Source organism: Eurosta solidaginis, chromosome 5 (genome assembly GCF_040869045.1).
Source record: "Eurosta solidaginis isolate ZX-2024a chromosome 5, ASM4086904v1, whole genome shotgun sequence".
NCBI lineage: Eukaryota > Metazoa > Arthropoda > Insecta > Diptera > Tephritidae > Eurosta > Eurosta solidaginis.
Window position 1 is genome coordinate 187,844,514 of NC_090323.1, and position 19,945 is coordinate 187,864,458.

The following is a 19,945-nucleotide window of genomic DNA, read 5'->3' on the forward strand; positions in this document are numbered from 1 at the left end:
CTCAAAAATTAATACGAATTTTTATAGACCTACTAGCAGAACCGGCAGACGTTGTTCTGCCCTAAATTTGGCCTATCTGCAATACTCTGCCCTACCCCTCGACACTTTTTCCTAATCTTCCTCCCTCCGTCTTTTTCGCTTCATCTCTATCTTTGTCTCATTCTATCTCTTTCTCAGTCTCCTTCTCTCTTTTCTCTTCTGTCAAGTTTGTCTCCTTCTTCTTTATCTCTTATTGCCAGTCCCAGAGGGTGGTATGTATTTTGTTCCAATCCCATTCCGAGTCTCAGTGCCAGTCTCACTCCGAGTCTCAGTCTCAGTCCCAGTCCTAGTCCTAATCCCAGTCCCAGTCCCTTTCTGGTATACTTCCCGGAAAAAAACATCGTAAATACTAATATAGGCAAATTTATATACGAAATTTCAGGTAAATCGAATAGGACGTATATAAATAGGTATGTGGGTATTATTAATTCTTGTCTTTATTTCGGCTTCGCATGCATATTTATCAGTTTTGTCAGGTTGATGCGACTAAATCGAATATCAAAATGAACTTTAGCCACTCAGCGGTGTAAAACTTACTCTGTATTATAGCACACATCAACAGCTTCAATTTGATACCCATAATATAAAAACACATTCTAGGTGTATCCGGGTCCATGTTTTGGCCTATATATCGAGACCGTAGTCACCCAGCGGTGTAAAACATACTCTGTACTAAAGCATACATCAAAAACTTCAATTTGATCCCCATAATGCAAAAAACACATTCTAGGTGTATCCGGGTCCACGTTTTGGGCTATATCTCGAGACCCTAGCCTCCCAGTTCTATGAAAATTATCCTTTACTATAGCAATCATCAACAGCTTTCATTTGACATCTATATTGTATAAACACATTCTAAGGGTATCCGGGTCCACGTTTTAGCCTATATCTCGAGACCCTAGTCACCCAGGGGTATGAAAATTATCCTGTACTATAGCACTCATGAACAGCTTTCATTTGCTATCCATATTGTATAAACAAATTCTAGGGTACACGGGTCCACGTTTTGATCTCAAGACCCTCATTCCCAGTTGTATGAAAATTATCCCGTACTATAGCACTCATCAACAGCTTTCATTTGATATCCATATTGCATATACACATTCTAGGGGTACCCGGGTCCACGTTTTAGGCTATAGCTCGAGACCCTAGCCTCCCAGTTGTATGAAAATTATCCTGTACTATAGCACTCATCAACAGCTTTCATTTGATATCCATATTGTATAAACACTTTCTAGGGGTACCCGGGTCCACGTTTTGGGCTAATATCTCGAGACCCTATCCTCCCAGTTGTATGAAAATTATCTTGTATTATAGCACTCATCAACAGCTTTCATTTGATGTCCATATTGTATAAACACATTCTAGGGGTACCCGGATCCACGTTTTAGGCTATATCTCGAGACCCTAGCCTTCCAGTTGTATGAAAATTATCCTGTACTATGGCACTCATCAACAGCTTTAATTTGATATCCATGTTGTATAAACATATTCTAGGGGTACACGGGTCCACGTTTTGATCTCAAGACCCTCATTCCCAGTTGTATGAAAATTATCCTGTACCATAGCACTCATCAACAGCTTTCATTTGATATCCATATTGTATAAACACTTTCTAGGGGTACCCGGGTCCACGTTTTGAGCTATATCTCGAGACCCTAGCCTCCCAGTTGTATGAAAATTATCCTGTACTTAGCACTCATCAACAGATTTCATTTGATATCCATATTGTATAAACACATTCTAGGGGTACCCGGGTCCACGTTTTGGGCTATATCTCGAGACCCTATCCTCCCAGTTGTATGAAAATTATCCTGTACTATAGCAATCATCAACAGCTTTCATTTGACATCTATATTGTGTAAACACATTCTAAGGGTATCCGCGTCCACCTTTTGGCCTATATCTCGAGACCCTAGTCACCCAGGGCTATGAAAATTATCCTGTACTATAGCACTCATTAACAGCTTTCATTTGATATCCATATTGTATAAACACATTCTAGGGGTACCCGGGTCCACGTTTTGATCTCAAGACCTTAGACACGTAGCGAAAAAAAAGGTAGACGTTGGCCGATTCTCAGACCTACCCAATATGCTCACAAAATTTCATGAGAATCGGTTCAGGCGTTTCGGAGGAGTTCAGCCTCTAAAACCGTGACAGAAGAATTTTATATATTAGATAACTTGTAATTTTTTAGATCAAAATTTACTGTGCTACAAAACTATTCAAAAAAATTCAGAAAACTCCGACTAAGCCCTGTGAGACACGTCCTAACGGCCTTCAATAGGAACCAACATTTGTATTATGGGCTATGGCATTACCGATTGAAGGGGGGATATTTAAGGCTCACCCTAAGTGGCACAACTATTTTTTAGAATAAGAAAGACCGTCTTTTACTTTTGTTATTAAATTTTATTTGAAATATTCCATCTTAGATAAAAAATTTCCTACCACGCGTGCCGATAAACATTTGGATTAGGAAATGTGTGATGCAGGTGCGCTCATCAATCCATTTTTATTTCTTAATAATTAATTTAAATGTTCACTTTTAATTGCGCCTTAAAACTATTAATGCACATAAATACGTATGTATGTGTGCATCCATATTTTGAGGTTTTTTGATGTCAACATTTATAATCTGAAAATCACGAAAATTTCAAATTTGGATTTGCAAGAAAAAAAATTATAAGAGGCGACAATTTTGGGTCAACCAACACACAAAATTTGCGTTGATCAGGTGTAAAACGAGTCTATAAACAAATATATATGCAATTATATATGTATATATTGGTTCATATACATATATGCCCAATTCGTGATGTCGCATAAATGATCAATTGTTTTTCATTTATTTTTTTTTTTGCAAAATTTTTACATATTTGGCACATTATTAATTCCTTTATTTATGTTAGTCTTCTGTTTTGGAACTTAAGTGTTATTTAGTCATCCTCTAGTGAGTAACGGGAATCACTATTACCTTTTTATTATTAGATAAGACTTTGATTGTTGTTTTGTCCGCTCCTTGCCATATTGAGAGCAATTAATTTCATGTTTAAATCAAATGAGTGAGTCATACCGTTTATTCTTTTTTTTAAGTATTTATAACAACTTATAAAAAAAACAACATTAAAAAAATTGTTTGAATTATTGATAGTTATCTAATAAGGATTTTGTAGCACAACATTAGCGGGTTCTTTACATGTGTATACATCTCTACATTTGCGGGTAAAAAAAACTTATCATCACTTAAGTAATGTTAAGGAGACCCATCTCGCTGCAAATATTTAAGTGTCGGTTAAATAACTAGCTACCAGACGGGTTGTGCTTATTAGCAGAGACACGCACCTCTGTTGGTCATAGTGTATAACCTATAGCTGTATCGGTTGCGATAGAGACAAAATGTAGGGACACATTTCAGTTGCAACTGAGTTTAATTCATACTGAAATTAAGCAGTTCCAACAACAATTTCATAAGTGTAGATAAAGTTATGCACTTAGCAGTCCATATAAAGTTGAAGTGTATATGTATATAAATGTAAAAAAAAAAATACAAGTATTAATTAACGAGTACTTCAGCAGCGAACAGAAAAATACCAGTGATAATTTTAAACTAACTTTTTTTTTTGCATTAATTAATCGGTGATTGCCCTCATTGCTTTTAAATGTATGAATTAAGCTGGGTTTATTTGCATGGAGGAAAGTTAACCCATATCGCGCCATCGATTTTTCGATAGGTTTTGGGCTCAGGAAAAAAAAGTTCCACTAAGCATACCCAAAAAAATAATTTTCGAGCCTGCAAAATTTGAGTTTTTTGACTTTTTTTTTTTTGATTTTTAAGGTTTTTTTCTTAACATACTTAAAAAATTTTCATTTGATTTAAAACGCGGACAGACGGAAGGACGGACAGACGGACATGGCTAAATCAACTTAGCTCTTCCCCTGATCATTTTGGTATACTTATTGGTGGGTCTAACGGAAACATATACATAACAAGTAAGGAAGGCTAAGTTCCGGTGTAACCGAACATTACGTACTCAGTTGAGAGCTATGGAGACAAAATAAGGAAAATCACCATGTAGGAAAATGAACCTAGGGTAACCCTGGAATGTGGTTGTATGACATGTGTATCAAATGGAAGGTATTAAAGAGTATTTTAAGAGAGAGTAGGCCATAGTTCTATAGATGGACGCCATTTAGGGATATCGCCATAAAGGTGGACCAGGGCTGACTCTAGAATTTGTTTGTACGATATGGGTATCAAATGAAAGGTGTTACTGAGCATTTTAAGAGGGAGTGGGCCTTAGGTCTATCGGTGGACGCCTTTTCGAGATATCGCCATTAAGGTGGACCAGGGGTGACTCTAGAATGTGTTTGTACGATATGGGTATCAAATGAAAGGTGGTAATGAGTATTTTAAAAGGGAATGGGCTTTAGTTCTATAGGTGAACGCCTTTTCGAGAAATCGCCATAAAGGTGGACCAGGGGTGACTCTAGAATATGTTTGTACGATATGGGTATCAAATGAAAGCTGTTAATGAGTATTTTGAAAAGGAGTGATCCTTAGTTCCATAGGTGGACGCAGTTTCGATATATCGCCATAAAGGTGGACCAAGGGTGTCTCTAGAATGTGTTTGTACGATATGGGAATCAAATGAAAGGTGTTACTGAGCATTTTAAGAGAGAGTGGGCATTAGGTCTATAGGTGGACGCCTTTTCGAGATATCGCCATTAGGGTGGGCCAGGGGTGACTCTAAAATGTTTGTACGATATGGGTATCAAACGAAAAGTGTTACTGAGCATGTTAAGAGAGAGTGGGCATTAGGTCTATAGGTGGACGCCTTTTCGAAATGTCGCCATTAGGGTGGGCCAGGGGTGACTCTAGAATGTGTTTGTATGATATGGGTATCAAATGAAAGATTGTAATGAGTATTTTAAAAGGGCGTAATCCTTAGTTCTATAGGTGGACGCCTTTTCGAGATATCGCCATAAAGGTGGACCAAGGGTGACTCTAGAATGTTTGTACGATATGGGTATCAAACGAAAGGTGTTACTGAGCATTTTAAAAGGGAGTGGGCATTAGGTCTATAGGTGGACGCCTTTTCGAGATATCGCCATTAGGGTGGGCCAGGGTGACTCTAGCATATGTTTGTACGATATGGGTATCAAATGAAAGGTGGTAATGAGTATTTTAAAAGGGAGTAATCCTTAGTTCTATAGGTGGACGCCTTTTCAAGATATCGCCATAAAGGTGGACCAAGGGTGACTCTAGAATGTTTGTACGATATGGGTATCAAACGAAAGGTGTTACTGAGCATTTTAAGAGGGAGTGGGCATTAGGTCTATAGGTGGACGCCTTTTCGAGATATCGCCATTAGGGTGGGCCAGGGGTGACTCTAGAATGTGTTTGTACGATATGGATATCAAATTAAAGGTATTAATGAGGGTTTTAAATGCGAGTGGCCCTTAGATATATATGTGAAGGCGTTTTCGCGATATCGACCAAAATGTGTACCAGGTGATCCAGAAAATCATCTGTCGGGTACTGCTAATTTATTTATATATGCAATACCACTAACAGTATTCCTGCCAAGATTCCAAGGGCTATTGATTTCGCCTTGTAGAACTTTTTCATTTTCTTCTACTTAATATGGTAGGTGTCACACCCATTTTACAAAGTTTTTTTCCAAAGTTATATTTTGCGTCAATAAACCAATCCAATTACCATGTTTCATCCCTTTTTTCGTATTTGGTATAGAATTATGGCATTTTTTTCATTTTTCGAAATTTTCTATATCGATAAAGTGGGCGTGGTTATGGTCGGATTTCGGCCATTTTTTATACCAAGATAAAGTGAGTTCAGGTAAGTACGTGGACTAAGTTTAGTAAAGATATATCGGTTTTACCTCAAGTTATTGTGTTAACGGCCGAACGGAAGGACAGACGGTGGACTGTGTATAAAAACTGGGCGTGGCTTCCACCGATTTCGCCCATTTTCACAGAAAACAGTTACCGTCATAGAATCTATGCCCCTACCAAATTTAAGAAGGATTGGTAAATTTTTGTTCGACTTATGGCATTAAAAGTATTCTAGAAACACTAAATGAAAATGGGCGGAGCCACGCCCATTTTGAAATTTTCTTTTATTTTTGTATTTTTTGGCATCATATCATTACTGTAGTTGAATTTTGACTTAATTTACTTATATACAGTAAAGATATTAAATTTTTTGTTAAAATTTGAATTAAAAAAAATTTTTTTTTAGTGGGCATGTTCTTCATCCAATTTTGCTAATTTTTATTTAGCACATATATAGTAATAGTAGTAACGTTCCTGCCAAATTTCATCATGATATCTTCAACGACTGCCAAATTACAGCTTGCAAAACTTTTAAATTACCTTCTTGTAAAAGTGGGCGGTGCCACGCCCATTGTCCAAAATCTTACTAATTTTCTATTCTGCGTCATAACATCAACCCATCTACCAAGTTGCATCGCTTTATCCGCCTTTGCCAATGAATTATCGCATTTTTTCGGTTTTTCGAAATTTTCGATATCGAAAAAGTGGGCGTGGTTATAGTCCGATATCGTTCATTTTAAATAGCGGTCTGAGATGAGTGCCCAGGAATCTACATACCAAATTTCATCAAGATACCTCAAAATTTACTCAAGTTATCGTGTTAACGGACAGACGGACGGACGGACGGACGGACATGGCTCAATCAAATTTTTTTTCGATACTGATGATTTTGATATATGAAAGTCTATATCTATCTCGATTCCTTTATACCTGTACAACCAACCGTTATCCAATCAAAGTTAATATACTCTGTGAGCTCTGCTCAACTGAGTATAAAAACGTCAAAGATTTTGAAGAACTGAAGATATGCAAACGATCTCAAATCCGCTTTCGGAAAAAACTGAAAATTCGAGAACGTTTGAAAAAAATTTCGATTGTTTAGTACAGTTTTCTGAATTTTTCTGAGTCTGCAGCCTAATCAATTTTAGTCTAACAAAGTACCAGTTAAAGGTCTAGTACAAGTTAAAGGCCTTCGTGATTTTTGACATTTTTCTCAAAGCGATTTTTGAGAGACCTTTAACTTGTACTTTGTTACACGTCACTAAAATTGATTGTGCACAGACTCTAAAATTATTTAGAAAACTCGAAACAATCAATCAAAATTTTTTAACAATCTCGAATTCCCAATTTTGTTCAAAAACGTATTTGAGATTGATTAATGGAAGTTTTTGGAAGAAAGTGTTTCTTTCGTAACCCGCCTATGGAAGCAGAGGAAGAAGGCGGCCCCCACTCCGCTGGAAGGACCAGGTGGAAAACGATATAAACTCCCTTGGTGTGAGTAATTGGCGCCAGTTGGCAAGGAGAAGAAGCGACTGGCGCGCTTTGTTGGACGGCCATAACCGTTTAAACGGTTAAGCGCCAATTAAGTATGTAAGTTTTTTTTTGGCGAAATTTGAAAATTTCCAATGTTATTTTCGTGTTCGCCTGTATATATGTTTTATATAACTTAGATAAATATTTTAGTATCAACTTCCCAACTTAATTACTTCATTTCTTCATTCCAGGAATCCATTTCATTGGCACACTCACTCTCAGATAAACCATTACCTGGTTCACCTCTTATCCCAACTTCTATAGAGGGCGGCAAAGTTTCAGATCGCTTGGGTAAACTGAAAACATCTTCAGAAAAATGGAAAGATCGTATTGGTATGTACATTTTAAAAATTGTTTTCCTTGAACAAAGATATGGGAAAGTTATTTAGACGGGCTGTGATACAAGGAGTCCAACAAGCTATCAAAAATACGTTTTATGCCATAGGTTAGGTTAAGTAAGGTGGTAGCTGCCATGATATGGGATAAATCCTCCATAATCCATGTAGTTTTGGAATTAAATATTAAAGTGTGAAGCTTTATCTCCTCGTTTATGTTATCCCTTTCGCAGTAGTCTTTTTTGTAGATAACTACACAACATTGACAACTAGCCCGAGCCCATTCAAAATATCGGTTAATTTCCTAGTGTTTCCAGTATTTTACCTCGCGCAGCATGGTATTCAGGCCTGTTCTGGATTCCGATTCCGATCAATTTTTTCGGAATCGAAATGGATTGGTGTTCTCAATTTCGATTCCGACCAAAAATTATCGGTTTGAAAAGTATTGCCTCTGAGCAGTCAGAATGAAAATTAATTGGCAGATTATACACAAATGTTGCGATATTTGTCTTTCAAATAATTCTTTTTAAATTCTTCATTTTATTTGGAAGAGTTGTGTGTATTTTTTTGTTTAAATTTGAGTTAAATTGGCATAATAAATCTTTCTTTAAAAACTTCTATCAAGAAATCTATTAGGCAAACAAATTTATGCTGATCGAAATGAAGTCGACCTGTTCTGAATTCCGATCCAGCGCATTTTTACGATTCGCACGCACAATAGCACGTATTCTTGCGTCTGCGCATCAAAAACCATATCTGCAGGCATTTTTTAATTAAAATAAAATTTTATGATACTTAAACCAAAACACATAAACAAAAACAGCTGATTAAACTGGTTACCGAATCGGAATGAAAACGATTCGAAATCGACTTCGAATCAATTTTTTACAATCGGAATTGAGAACACCAAATAGAAACCGAGTCGAAATCAATGTCGTTTTACTTTTCATTCCGATTCGGAATCGCGTGGGTCGATTATGTCACGCTACAGACTGTAAGGTAATCAAAAATATTAGGAGAGACGTGTAATAATGGCCTCAGCTTACATGCGCATTGGCCAGTGAATGCGTCTGGAGTATAGTTCAGGAACAAAACCCTCAAGTCACATTCGTCCATAACCTAACGAAAATATAAAAGACGTTACTAAAAAAAATAAATGTAGGAGGCGCGATAACTTGCGAAGAGATTTTAGGCCGAACTTCTCTTCAAATTTGCGTCGTGCTCCTTTTTAATTTTTCCTAAAAATTGGCGGGACGGGACCTACTTGTTTTATGTCGACTCCGAACGGCATCTGCGAGGGGGATGAGTTTTCACTCAGAGCTTTTCATGGCAGAAGTACACTCGGAGTGCTTGCCAAACACTGCCGAGGGGCGATCCCGCTTAGAAAAAAATTTTTTCTAATTGGAAAAACCCTTATTTCTAAAATTTTGATGTTGCTTTGCGTGAACCCAGGGCATTCGGTGTGGTAGACGGAGCTTTTGCCTTCAGTCGATTATTTGCGCCAAAAACCTAAGGTTTTTTTCCAGTTAAACTTGGCTTGCTGAAAGTAGGTGGTTTGTACTACCAAGTGAAGGGTTGTTGTTGGTCAAGGAGGTATTAACCTTACCTTGTGGTGTTGCTTATCTTATCAGCTTGGTGACCATTGCATACTCTATAGTAGGTACAGTTGTGTGGTGGCTGCCCAGTTCAAGAATCACTTCGAAAACTTTTTTGGGCCGTTTTCCATATTCTTTAACGGCGATACTAGCTTTCAATTATTTAGCAAATCGGCTCGTGGCAATGGTACAGTTACGAATAAGTCAGACACCGAACTTAGATATTTTCTAAGGGTAATCTAATACATCCCGACCGAGAAATTTACGCCTCGTCCTAGCTAAGGTTAGACAGCATTAAGTGTTTGAATAATTTCATCTCCGCCTTTTTGCATGAATTCGATTAGGTGGTGCGCTCTTAACTTGCAATTATCATGAAGGATGAAACTTAGCTCACCCTAATAGCTCCGAGCTGGGGCGCTTGGAGTCTAAAACCGGCCACAAAAGCCTCGACAATTGGAAAGAGGTGTGGTTATCCGAATGCTTGCTTAGATGACCTAGGCCAAATTGTCCAGAAGTTGACAGGAAAGGACCATCAGCATTGACAAAACTTTCCAAAACCTTCCTGTCCTTACTAGAGATATGCACCGCCTATAAACGCCGCGGCCGCCGCCGATTTTTCTCGTTTTTCGCACGCCGTCGCCGAATGCCAAAAATATCGGCGCGGCGGCGGCGGCGGCGGCGTCCGGCGCGGTACTATATTTTCTACTCGTTTAAGACTGTTTAGGCCATTTATTGTTCATGTCGAAAATTGGTCGGATATGATCGAAAGTGGTATCAACGGATGCGCATCACTGCCACTTATAAGAAACTAATTGCGAAATTTAACTCTTTCTAACTGTTCAAAAGTTATTTAGAAAAACAGGCACTTTCCATGCTAGCTTAACACGGACTTTGCATCACCCAATTCACCAAGTTATTGAAACAAAACACCTAAAGAAAAGTATGATAATACATTTTTATGCTCACTTTGCATATTTTTTTTTTTTTTTCAAAAAATTAATAATGAGCAGTGAGTTCAAATAAAATGACCCAAGGCGAATATGTTTTCAAATTGTCCTCAAGTTGTTAAAAAAAAAGCAAATTACCCAAAAAAGGTGCCTATTTTAAAAAAAATTGTATATTGCGATTGGCTGAAAGAATAAGCGAAATCAGTTATGCAAAATCCTTCAGTAGGTTCTACGGGCATAAATACTCCGTTGAAACGATTCTTACCTCATACTTAAGTTGAGGATATATTTACGTATGAGGAGGGTTTGAAAAATCACAAACATCTGTTGTTTATTTGTGAAACTATACATTAACGTCTGAAATGTTAATTTTGACTTTCACACTTCATCCAACACCAAAGCCTCCCGGTTTGGCATTTCCTAAAGTTGGCGGCCCTATCCAAAACTAGTCCCTTGGAGTGAATCACATGGACATGTCAACCAAGTTTAAACATCACCTACACGTTACGGCTCCTTTTATAAATGTGAATACGTAGGCACATATATTTACCAGGTGAGGCTTTGTCCTTCGCAGGAACACTCAAAGTGGTGAAGCAAAAGCTTTCCCAATGCAGTCGTACTAATGACCGTGTATGCTACTATCCTAAATGGAAAGTCGAACTAGTCATCCACAATGACTCAAAAGGCCGGAAAACAGCAATTAACATCTTTCCACTTAAAATCGGTCGACTTTCATTCTAAAATATCGTTTCGATTTAACGAAGGCTATTGAAATCAATGTTGTGAACACAAACGTCTGCAAACTTTGGTCTACATTTTAAAATTGTATCCAGGGTCCTTATACAATTTTAATTATGTTGATGCGCTGAGGATTATACGATTTTCACCCATGAGTTGTGCAATGATATCCACTTAGACTGCTTATGATTTCGAGGCCTGCATCCTTGGCCGAATAGTCACTCCCCAAAGTTTCAAGGGGTTTTTCTGGTGTAGCTCGGCAGCATAGCGCGGCAAATTAGAAAGTCTTCGGAGCTACACGTAGAGCTTCTAGGACAGTGACGTCGAGGAAGGTATGAGTTCGAAGTCGCAGTCCTATAGCTTCTGTGCTGGCATATGGATTGAGGGTCAGGAGGCGTGGTAGCGACTGGTGGTCCGGATTGCTACTGTTTGCACATCGGGAATTGTAGCTCTTAGAAGCAGCCGAAAAAACTGGAGGCTACCTGTGCCGCGAGTGTGATGAGTATTAAAAGACCATTAATAGCAACCGTAAGTCGCCTTTGTGCGTGACCGCCAAGGAGCCACAAATGATTTAAAGTAATTTGGTTCGCGACGCTTATTAGGAGTTAACCTCAGGTGAAACTACGCTTTGCACGAGATATACAGACAAAAGTGTGACGATTTTATGTATCTCTATTTCTTTTCGGCAGACGCAACAGTACCAATTCCAAAGACCGGGGTTAGGTTCGAAGCTTCTCTGGAGCAAGTGAATGAGGGGCAATCCCTCCGCAAGGACCTACTCCTGAAAATGTTTGAACGATCTGCGAGATTTTGAGGCAAAATCCCGGATCTTTCCGAAATGGCCAAAACGTTGATTTCCTTAAAAACATACAAACATAACCCTTCCTAAATATTATTTTTTTAAATAGAAAAATAAAGCTCTTTAAAGAAAGAACACCGGCGTACCCCGGCGCACCGCCCACGCCGCCGCCGCCGCCGTTAAAGTGATCGGCGTAAACCTCTAGTCCTTACCGCTCCAAAAAAGAGAGGAAACAAGTGTTAATGGAATCCCAGAGTCTATACTGCCACATTGCCAGGAATATCCTTCTGCCCGTCTCTCTATTTATCTCAACTAAGAAGCAGGGACTATATAAAATACCTTATTGGTATATCGAAATCGAATATCATACCGACTGCCCAAACGTTGTTGAAAACGTCGCACACAACCAAAACCGCGAAAAGCACTTCTACTCACTTCAGCTATGCATACTGGCGGCTGAAGGATGATACACATTCTCGTAATTTGTAAATTTAGTAATTCCTTGAATGTTTTTACTACGTGAAACTTATTTGCTCGAAATCTTTGGACAGTTTACCCCCCTTCAGGTCGAATTATGAGCAAAACCACCATTGTTCTTTCTTGGCCGAGCTCCGGCTGTGACGAGTACATGCAGTGGATATTACTTTTAATGTCTAATCGAATTATTTTTAGGTTTTCTGCTGCAGGTGCTTCCTAAAGTGTTTTTTCCCTCATATGTGCCACTTCTAAAAGGGTCTCAAAAGGGAAGCATTTATATGGAAACTAAGAGTCTTAGTGGCGGATCCCGCCTTTGTACCATCAACATGAATATCTCACGTTGTTTCTGAATAATTGTATGCAGGAAACTTGCCAAGTCTTACTGAGTTCTTCGAACGACTCATAATATTCTCGACAGGGATTTGTTTTTGCAATGAAGTTTTCATTTTAGATCAAGGAAGTCCTATAATCCAAAAAGTAATTCCCTCAGTAATACACGTTGCAAGCCTTTTTGAGTTTAATTTCTGGTCACTCACCACGGAGAAAGGTCTTTGGAAGCAATTTTGCTAAGTTTTACGTACCATCAATACATCTCAAAATCACAAACCTGCCTCTATGTTTAGGGAACGAAAAGCCCGTCTATATAAAAGAATCTTATAAATTTATTTAATCATATATGTATCTATTTATAAAAAATCGTTAAAGTCCTTTAATAACGTTCTTCTTGTTTTCATTTTCGTACAAATGCAGAGCAATCCGATGCCTCCAAATTCACAGTCGCTGGTCGTCTACAGAAAAAAGCACAATCACCCATTGAGCTACAATTTGAACGCGCACAAAATGCAGAACCCAAGAAATGCCCACTGGAAGTCGTGCGCAGCGCCAATCAACCACAACTTGGACTAGCCAAGAGTCCATCGATGATGGTTACAAACAGCAATACAAATCGTGGTAGTGGTGCTGGTACAAATCGCCACAATACATCCCTACAACGTAGTCTAAGTGTATCAGCCGAAAGACCTGAAGTCACAACATCCAATACCAGTTCGAATTCGGATTCTGATTCGGATGGGCGTTGCAATGAAAAGGAGTCTAAAAATAAAGCAAATACAAAAAGTGCTGGAATTACAGCAGCATCGATCGGTACGCTTGTTACCGTACCACGGGCGGACGATGAAGAAACCTTCGAAAAATTCTTTGCATCAAAGAAACAAAAGACCGCAACTGCGGTGGAATGGCAACAAAAAAATGTGCACGGAGCGCATGCGAGAATGGGTGAACTCGATTTGGATAGCATTAAAGCGCCGACACAGCGGTAAGTAGAAGTGCGAGAGAAGATGGACTTATTGAGTTGTATGGCCGGTTAGTAGATGAGTGCGCGACGGGGAGAGCAGGTCTGTATGCATGACTCATTATTCTTCGGCTTTTATAGTACATTTGCAAACAAGTAGCTAAAGAAGGCGAATTCATAAAAGGTGAAAACCGAGACGAATTGATGCAAGGTTAAAAGTGAAACTCAGTTGAGCAGAGCTCACAGAGTATATTAACTTTGATTGGATAACGGTTGGTTTTACAGGTATAAAGGAATCGAGATAGATATACATAGACTTCCATATATCAAAATCATCAGTATCGAAACAAAATTTGATTTAGCCATGTCCGTCCGTCCGTCCGTCTGTCCGTTAACTCGATAACTTGAGTAAATTTTGAGGTATCTTGATGAAATTTGGTATGTAGGTTCCTGAGCACTCATCTCAGATCGCTATTTAAAATGAATATTGGACTATAACCACGCCCACTTTTTCGATATCGAAAATTTCGAAAAACTGAAAAAATGCGATTATTCATTGCCAAAGACGGATAAAGCGATGAAACTTGGTAGATGGGTTGAACTTATGACGCAGAATAGAAAATTGGTAAGATTTTGGACAATGGGCGTGGTACCGCCCACTTTTAAAAGAAGGTAATTTAAAAGTTATTTAAGAACACGCCCACTTTTTAAAAAAATTTTTTTAAAAGTAAAATTTTAACAAAAAATTTAATATCTTTGCTGTATATAAGTAAATTATGTCAGCATTCAACTCCAGTAATGATATTATGCAACAAAATACAAAAATAAAAGGTAATTTCAAAATGGGCGTGGCTCCGCCCATTTTCATTTAGTTTGTCTAGAATACTTTTAATGCCATAAGTCGAACAAAAGTTTACCAATCCTTCTTAAATTTGGTAGGGGAATAGATTCTATCACGTTACTGTTTTCTGAGAAAATGGGCGAAATCGGTTGAAGCCACGCCCAGTTTTTATACACAGTCCACCGTCTGTCCTTCCGCTCGGCCGTTAACACGATAACTTGAGCAAAAACCGATATATCTTTACTAAACTTAGTCCACGTACTTATCTGAACTCACTTTATCTTGGCATAAAAAATGGCTTGAATCCGACTATAACCACGCCCACTTTTTCGATATCGAAAATTACGAAAAATGAAAAAATTGCATAATTCTATACCAAATACGAAAAAAGGGATGAAACATGGTAATTTGATTGTTTTATTGACGCAAGATATAACTTTAGAAAAAACTTTGTAAAATGGGTGTGACACCTACCATATTAAGTAGAAGAAAATGAAAAAGTTCTACAGGGCGAAATCAACAGCCCTTGGAATCTTGGCAGGAATACTGTTCGTGGTATATTGTCGGTACCCGACAGATGATTTTCTGGATCACCCTGGTCCACATTTTGGTCGATATCGCGAAAACGCCTTCACATATACATCTAAGGGCCACTCGCTTTTAAAACCCTCATTAATACCTTTAATTTGATACCCATATCGTACAAACACATTCTAGAGTCACCCCTGGCCCACCTTTATGGCGATATCTCGAAAAGGCGTCCACCTATAGAACTAAGGATTACTCCCTTTTAAAATACTCATTACCACTTTTCATTTGATACCCATATCGTACAAACACATTCTAGAGTCACCCCTGGCCCACCTTAATGGCGATATCTCGAAAAGGCGTCCACCTATACACCGAAGGCCCACTCGCTTTTAAAATGCTCATTAACACCTTTCATTTGATTCCCATATCGTACAAACACATTCTAGAGTCACCCCTGGTCCACCTTTATGGCGATATCTCGAAACGGCGGTCCACCTATGGAACAAAGGATCGCTCCTTTTTAAAATACTCATTAGCACCTTTCATTTGATACCCATATCGTAAAAACATATTCTAGAGTCACCCCTGGTCCACCTATATGGCGATATCTCGAAAAGGCGTTCACCTATGGAACTAAAGCCCATTCCCTTTTAAAATACTTTTTAACACCTTTCATTTGATGCCCATATCGTACAAACACATACTAGAGTCACCCCTGTTTCACCTTTATGGCCATATCACGAAAAGGCGTTCACCTATAGAACTAAGACCCATTCTCTTTTAAAATACTCACTAACACCTTTCATTTGATACCGATATCGTACAAGCACATTCTAGAGTCACCCCTGGCCCACCTTTATTGCGATATCTCGAAAAGGCGTCCACCTATAGAACTAAGCCACACGCCCTTTTAAATTACTCATTACCACCTTTCATTTGATATCCATATCGTAAAAACATATTCTAGAGTCACCCCTGGTCCACCTTTATGGCGATATCTCGAAAAGGCGTTCACCATTCTCTTTTAAAATACTCACTAACACCTTTCATTTGATACCGATATCGTACAAGCACATTCTAGAGTCACGCCTGGTCCACCTTTATGGCGATATCTCGAAAAGGCGTCCACCTATAGAACTAAGGATCACTCCCTTTTAAAATACTCATTAACACCTTTCATTTGATGCCCGTATCGTACAAACACATTCTAGAGTCACCCCTGGCCTACCTTAATGGCGATATCTCGAAAAGGCGTCCACCTATAGACCTAAGGCCCACTCCCTCTTAAAATGCTCAGTAGCACCTTTCATTTGATACCCATATCGTACAAACACATTCTAGAGTCACTCCTGGTCCACCTTTATGGCGATATCTCGAAAACGCCTTCACATATACAACTAAGGCCCACTCTCTCTTAAAATACTCTTTAATACCTTCCATTTGATACACATGTCATACAATGACATTCCAGGGTTACCCTAGGTTCATTTTCCTACATGGTGATTTTCCCTTATTTTGTCTCCATAGCTCTCAACTGAGTATGTAATGTTCGGTTACACCCGAACTTAGCCTTCCTTACTTGTTCTTTTTCGTTTGGGTTTTTATACTCAGTTGAGCAGAGCTCACAGAGTATATTAACTTTGATTGGATAACGGTTGGTTGTACAGGTATAAAGGAATCGAGATAGATATAGACTTCCATATATCAAAATCATCAGTATCGAAAAAAAATTCGATTGAGCCATGTCCGTACGTCCGTCCGTTAACACGATAACTTGAGTAAATTTTGAGGTATCTTGATGAAATTTGGTACGTAGGTTCCTGGGCACTCATCTCAGATCGCTATTTAAAATGAACGATATCGGACTATAACCACGCCCACTTTTTCGATATCGAAAATTTCGAAAAATCGAAAAAGTGCGATAATTCATTACCAAATACGGATAAAGCAATGAAATTTGGTAGGTGAGTTGTACTAATGTCGCAGAATAGAAAACTAGTAAAATTTTGGACAATGGGCGTGGCAGCCCCGCCCACTTTTAAAAGAAGGTAATTTAAAAATTTTGCAAGCTGTAATTTGGCAGTCGTTGAAGATATCATGATGAAATTTGGCAGGAACGTTACTCTTATTACTATATGTACGCTTAATAAAAATTAGCAAAATCGGAGAAGGACCACGCCCACTTTAAAAAAAAAATTTTTTTTTAAAGTAAAATTTTAACAAAAAATTTAATATCTTTACAGTATTTAAGTAAATTATGTCAAGATTCAACTCCAGTAATGATATGGTGCAACAAAATACAAAAATAAAAGAAAATTTAAAAATGGGCGTGGCTCCGCCCTTTTTCATTTAATTTGTCTAGGATACTTTTAACGCCATAATTCGAACAAAAATTAACCAATCCTTTTGAAATTTGGTAGGGGCATAGATTTTATGGCGTTAACTGTTATAAAATGGTTGTGACACCTACCATATTAAGTAGAAGAAAATGAAAAAGTTCTGCAGGGCGAAATAAAAAACCCTTAAAATCTTGGCAGGTATTACATATATAAATAAATTAGCGGTATCCAACAGATGATGTTCTGGGTCACCCTGGTCCACATTTTGGTCGATATCTGGAAAACGCCTTCACATATACAACTACCACCACTCCCTTTTAAAACTCTCATTAATACCTTTAATTTGATACCCATATCGTACAAACTCATTCTAGAGTCACCCCTGGTCCACCTTTATGGCGATATTTCGAAAAGGCGAACACCTATAGAACGAAGGCCCACTCCCTTTTAAAAATACTCATTAACTCCTTTCGTTTGATACCCATATCGTACAAACGCATTCTAGAGTCACACCTGGTCCATCTTTATGGCGATATCTCGAAAAGGCGTCCACCTATAGAACTAAGGCCCACTCCCTCTTAAAATACTCATTAACTCCTTTCGTTTGATACTCATATTGCACAAACGAATTCTAGAGTCACCCCTGGTCCACCTTTATGGCGATATCTCGAAACGGCGTCCACCTATAGAACGAAGGCCCACTCCCTTTTAAAAATACTCATTAACTCCTTTCATTTGATACCCATATCGTACAAACGCATTCTAGAGTCACACCTGGTCCATCTTTATGGCGATATCTCGAAAAGGCGTCCACCTATAGAACTAAGGCCCACTCCCTCTTAAAATACTCATTAACTCCTTTCTTTTGATACCCATTTTGCACAAACGAATTCTAGAGTCACCCCTGGTCCACCTTTATGGCGATATTTCGAAAAGGCGAACACCTATAGAACGAAGGCCCACTCCCTTTTAAAAATACTCATTAACTCCTTTCATTTGATACCCATATCGTACAAACGCATTCTAGAGTCACACCTGGTCCATCTTTATGGCGATATCTCGAAAAGGCGTCCACCTATAGAACTAAGGCCCACTCCCTCTTAAAATACTCATTAACTCCTTTCGTTTGATACCCATATTGCACAAACGAATTCTAGAGTCACCCCTGGTCCACCTTTATGGCGATATCTCGAAAAGGGGTCCACCTATAGAACTAAGCCCCACGCCCTTTTAAAATACTCATTAACACCTTTCGTTTGATGCCCATATTGTGCAAACAAATTCTAGGGTCACCCCTGGTACACCTTTATGGCGCTATCTCGAAACGGCGTCCACCTATGGAACTAAGGATTACTTCCTTTTGAAATTCTCATTAACACCTTTCATTTGATACCCATATCGTACAAACGCATTCTAGAGTCACCTCTGGTCCATCTTTACCGCGATATCTCGAAAAGGCGTCCATCTATAGAACTTAGGTCCACGCCCTTTTAAAATACTCATTAATACCCTTCATTTGATACCCATATCGTACAAACGCATTCTAGAGTCAACCCTGATCCACCTTTATGGCTATATCCCTAAATGGCGTCCACCTATAGAACTATGGCCCACTCCCTCATAAAATACTCTTTAATGCCTTTCATTTGATACACATGTCATACAAACACATTCCAGGGTTTCCCTCGGTTCATTTTCCTACATGGTTATTTTCCCTTATGTTGTCACCATAGCTCTCAACTGAGTATGTAATGTTCGGTTACACCCGAACTTAACCTTCCTTACTTGTTATTTATGAATATTGTTACTGTGCATTTATAACGGTAAAAACTTGTAAGTGGACACACGGGTACCCCCGTTATGCGCTTGCGTGGTATTTTTTGGTTATGCGTTCTAGGGTGAAGAAAATTTCAAATTGAAAGGAAAATACGCGCTATTTTCCCATACTGATTCCCCACAGTGCATAATCTTTCTAGGAAAATCGTCCTGGTGATAGAAAATCAAATTCAGATCCCATACCGTGCAACAGAATGCAATATCGAACAAAATTTTGCGGTGTTCCTTTTTATTGATACTCAACAGATTGCTTTCTTTCATTTTACTGGCATAATATGTTACGAGATTTTCCTTGAAAATCACAAGCAATAAGCTAGCTTATTGTACTGAATTCGCTTTTGCGATTGAAATGCAAAGTCGGACTCAACTCTTCGTATAACAAAATTTCAAATAAACAGAAAAATCGCGTTATAAAAGGTGATGGCAAAGCGATTTCAACTCTATTCGCCTATACAGAAGAATGTCAAGCCAAAGGGACCTTAGCATTGATTTCGATTAACTGATGCCAAGGCGAATTCAGTACCAGGTGTTGTTATCCCAACAGCTGATTGCTTCTTCTCGATTATTTTTCCATACAACGCCATGTACAATAATTATGTCAGTTAATCGAAATCAATGAAAATTTTCTTTTGACTTGACATCCTTCTGCACGGCGAATTGGTTGAGTTGGTAGATTCGCCTTGCACCAACTGGTACTGAATTCGCCACGGCTCAATCCAATATATACAAGGTAATAGCAAAGCAATTTCAGACCAAATTCGTCGCACAACAGAATGTCAAATCAA

The 19,945-nt window shown here is 38.5% G+C and overlaps 2 protein-coding genes across 29 annotated transcripts in view; one reads left to right on the forward strand and one right to left on the reverse strand.

The window, feature by feature from the left end:
* LOC137251880 (supervillin-like) overlaps positions 1-19,945 on the forward strand; it is a 505,292-nt gene that overhangs the window by 476,971 nt on the left and 8,376 nt on the right. For all 27 annotated transcript variants that reach the window (XM_067786789.1, XM_067786791.1, XM_067786794.1 and 24 more), the window contains 2 exons: positions 7,623-7,764; positions 13,073-13,637. In XM_067786789.1, coding sequence (XP_067642890.1) covers positions 7,623-7,764; positions 13,073-13,637 — 707 coding nt within the window. The remainder of the gene's footprint in view (positions 1-7,622; positions 7,765-13,072; positions 13,638-19,945) is intronic.
* LOC137251888 (threonine-rich protein) overlaps positions 1-19,945 on the reverse strand; it is a 372,454-nt gene that overhangs the window by 187,991 nt on the left and 164,518 nt on the right. The window lies entirely within an intron of this gene.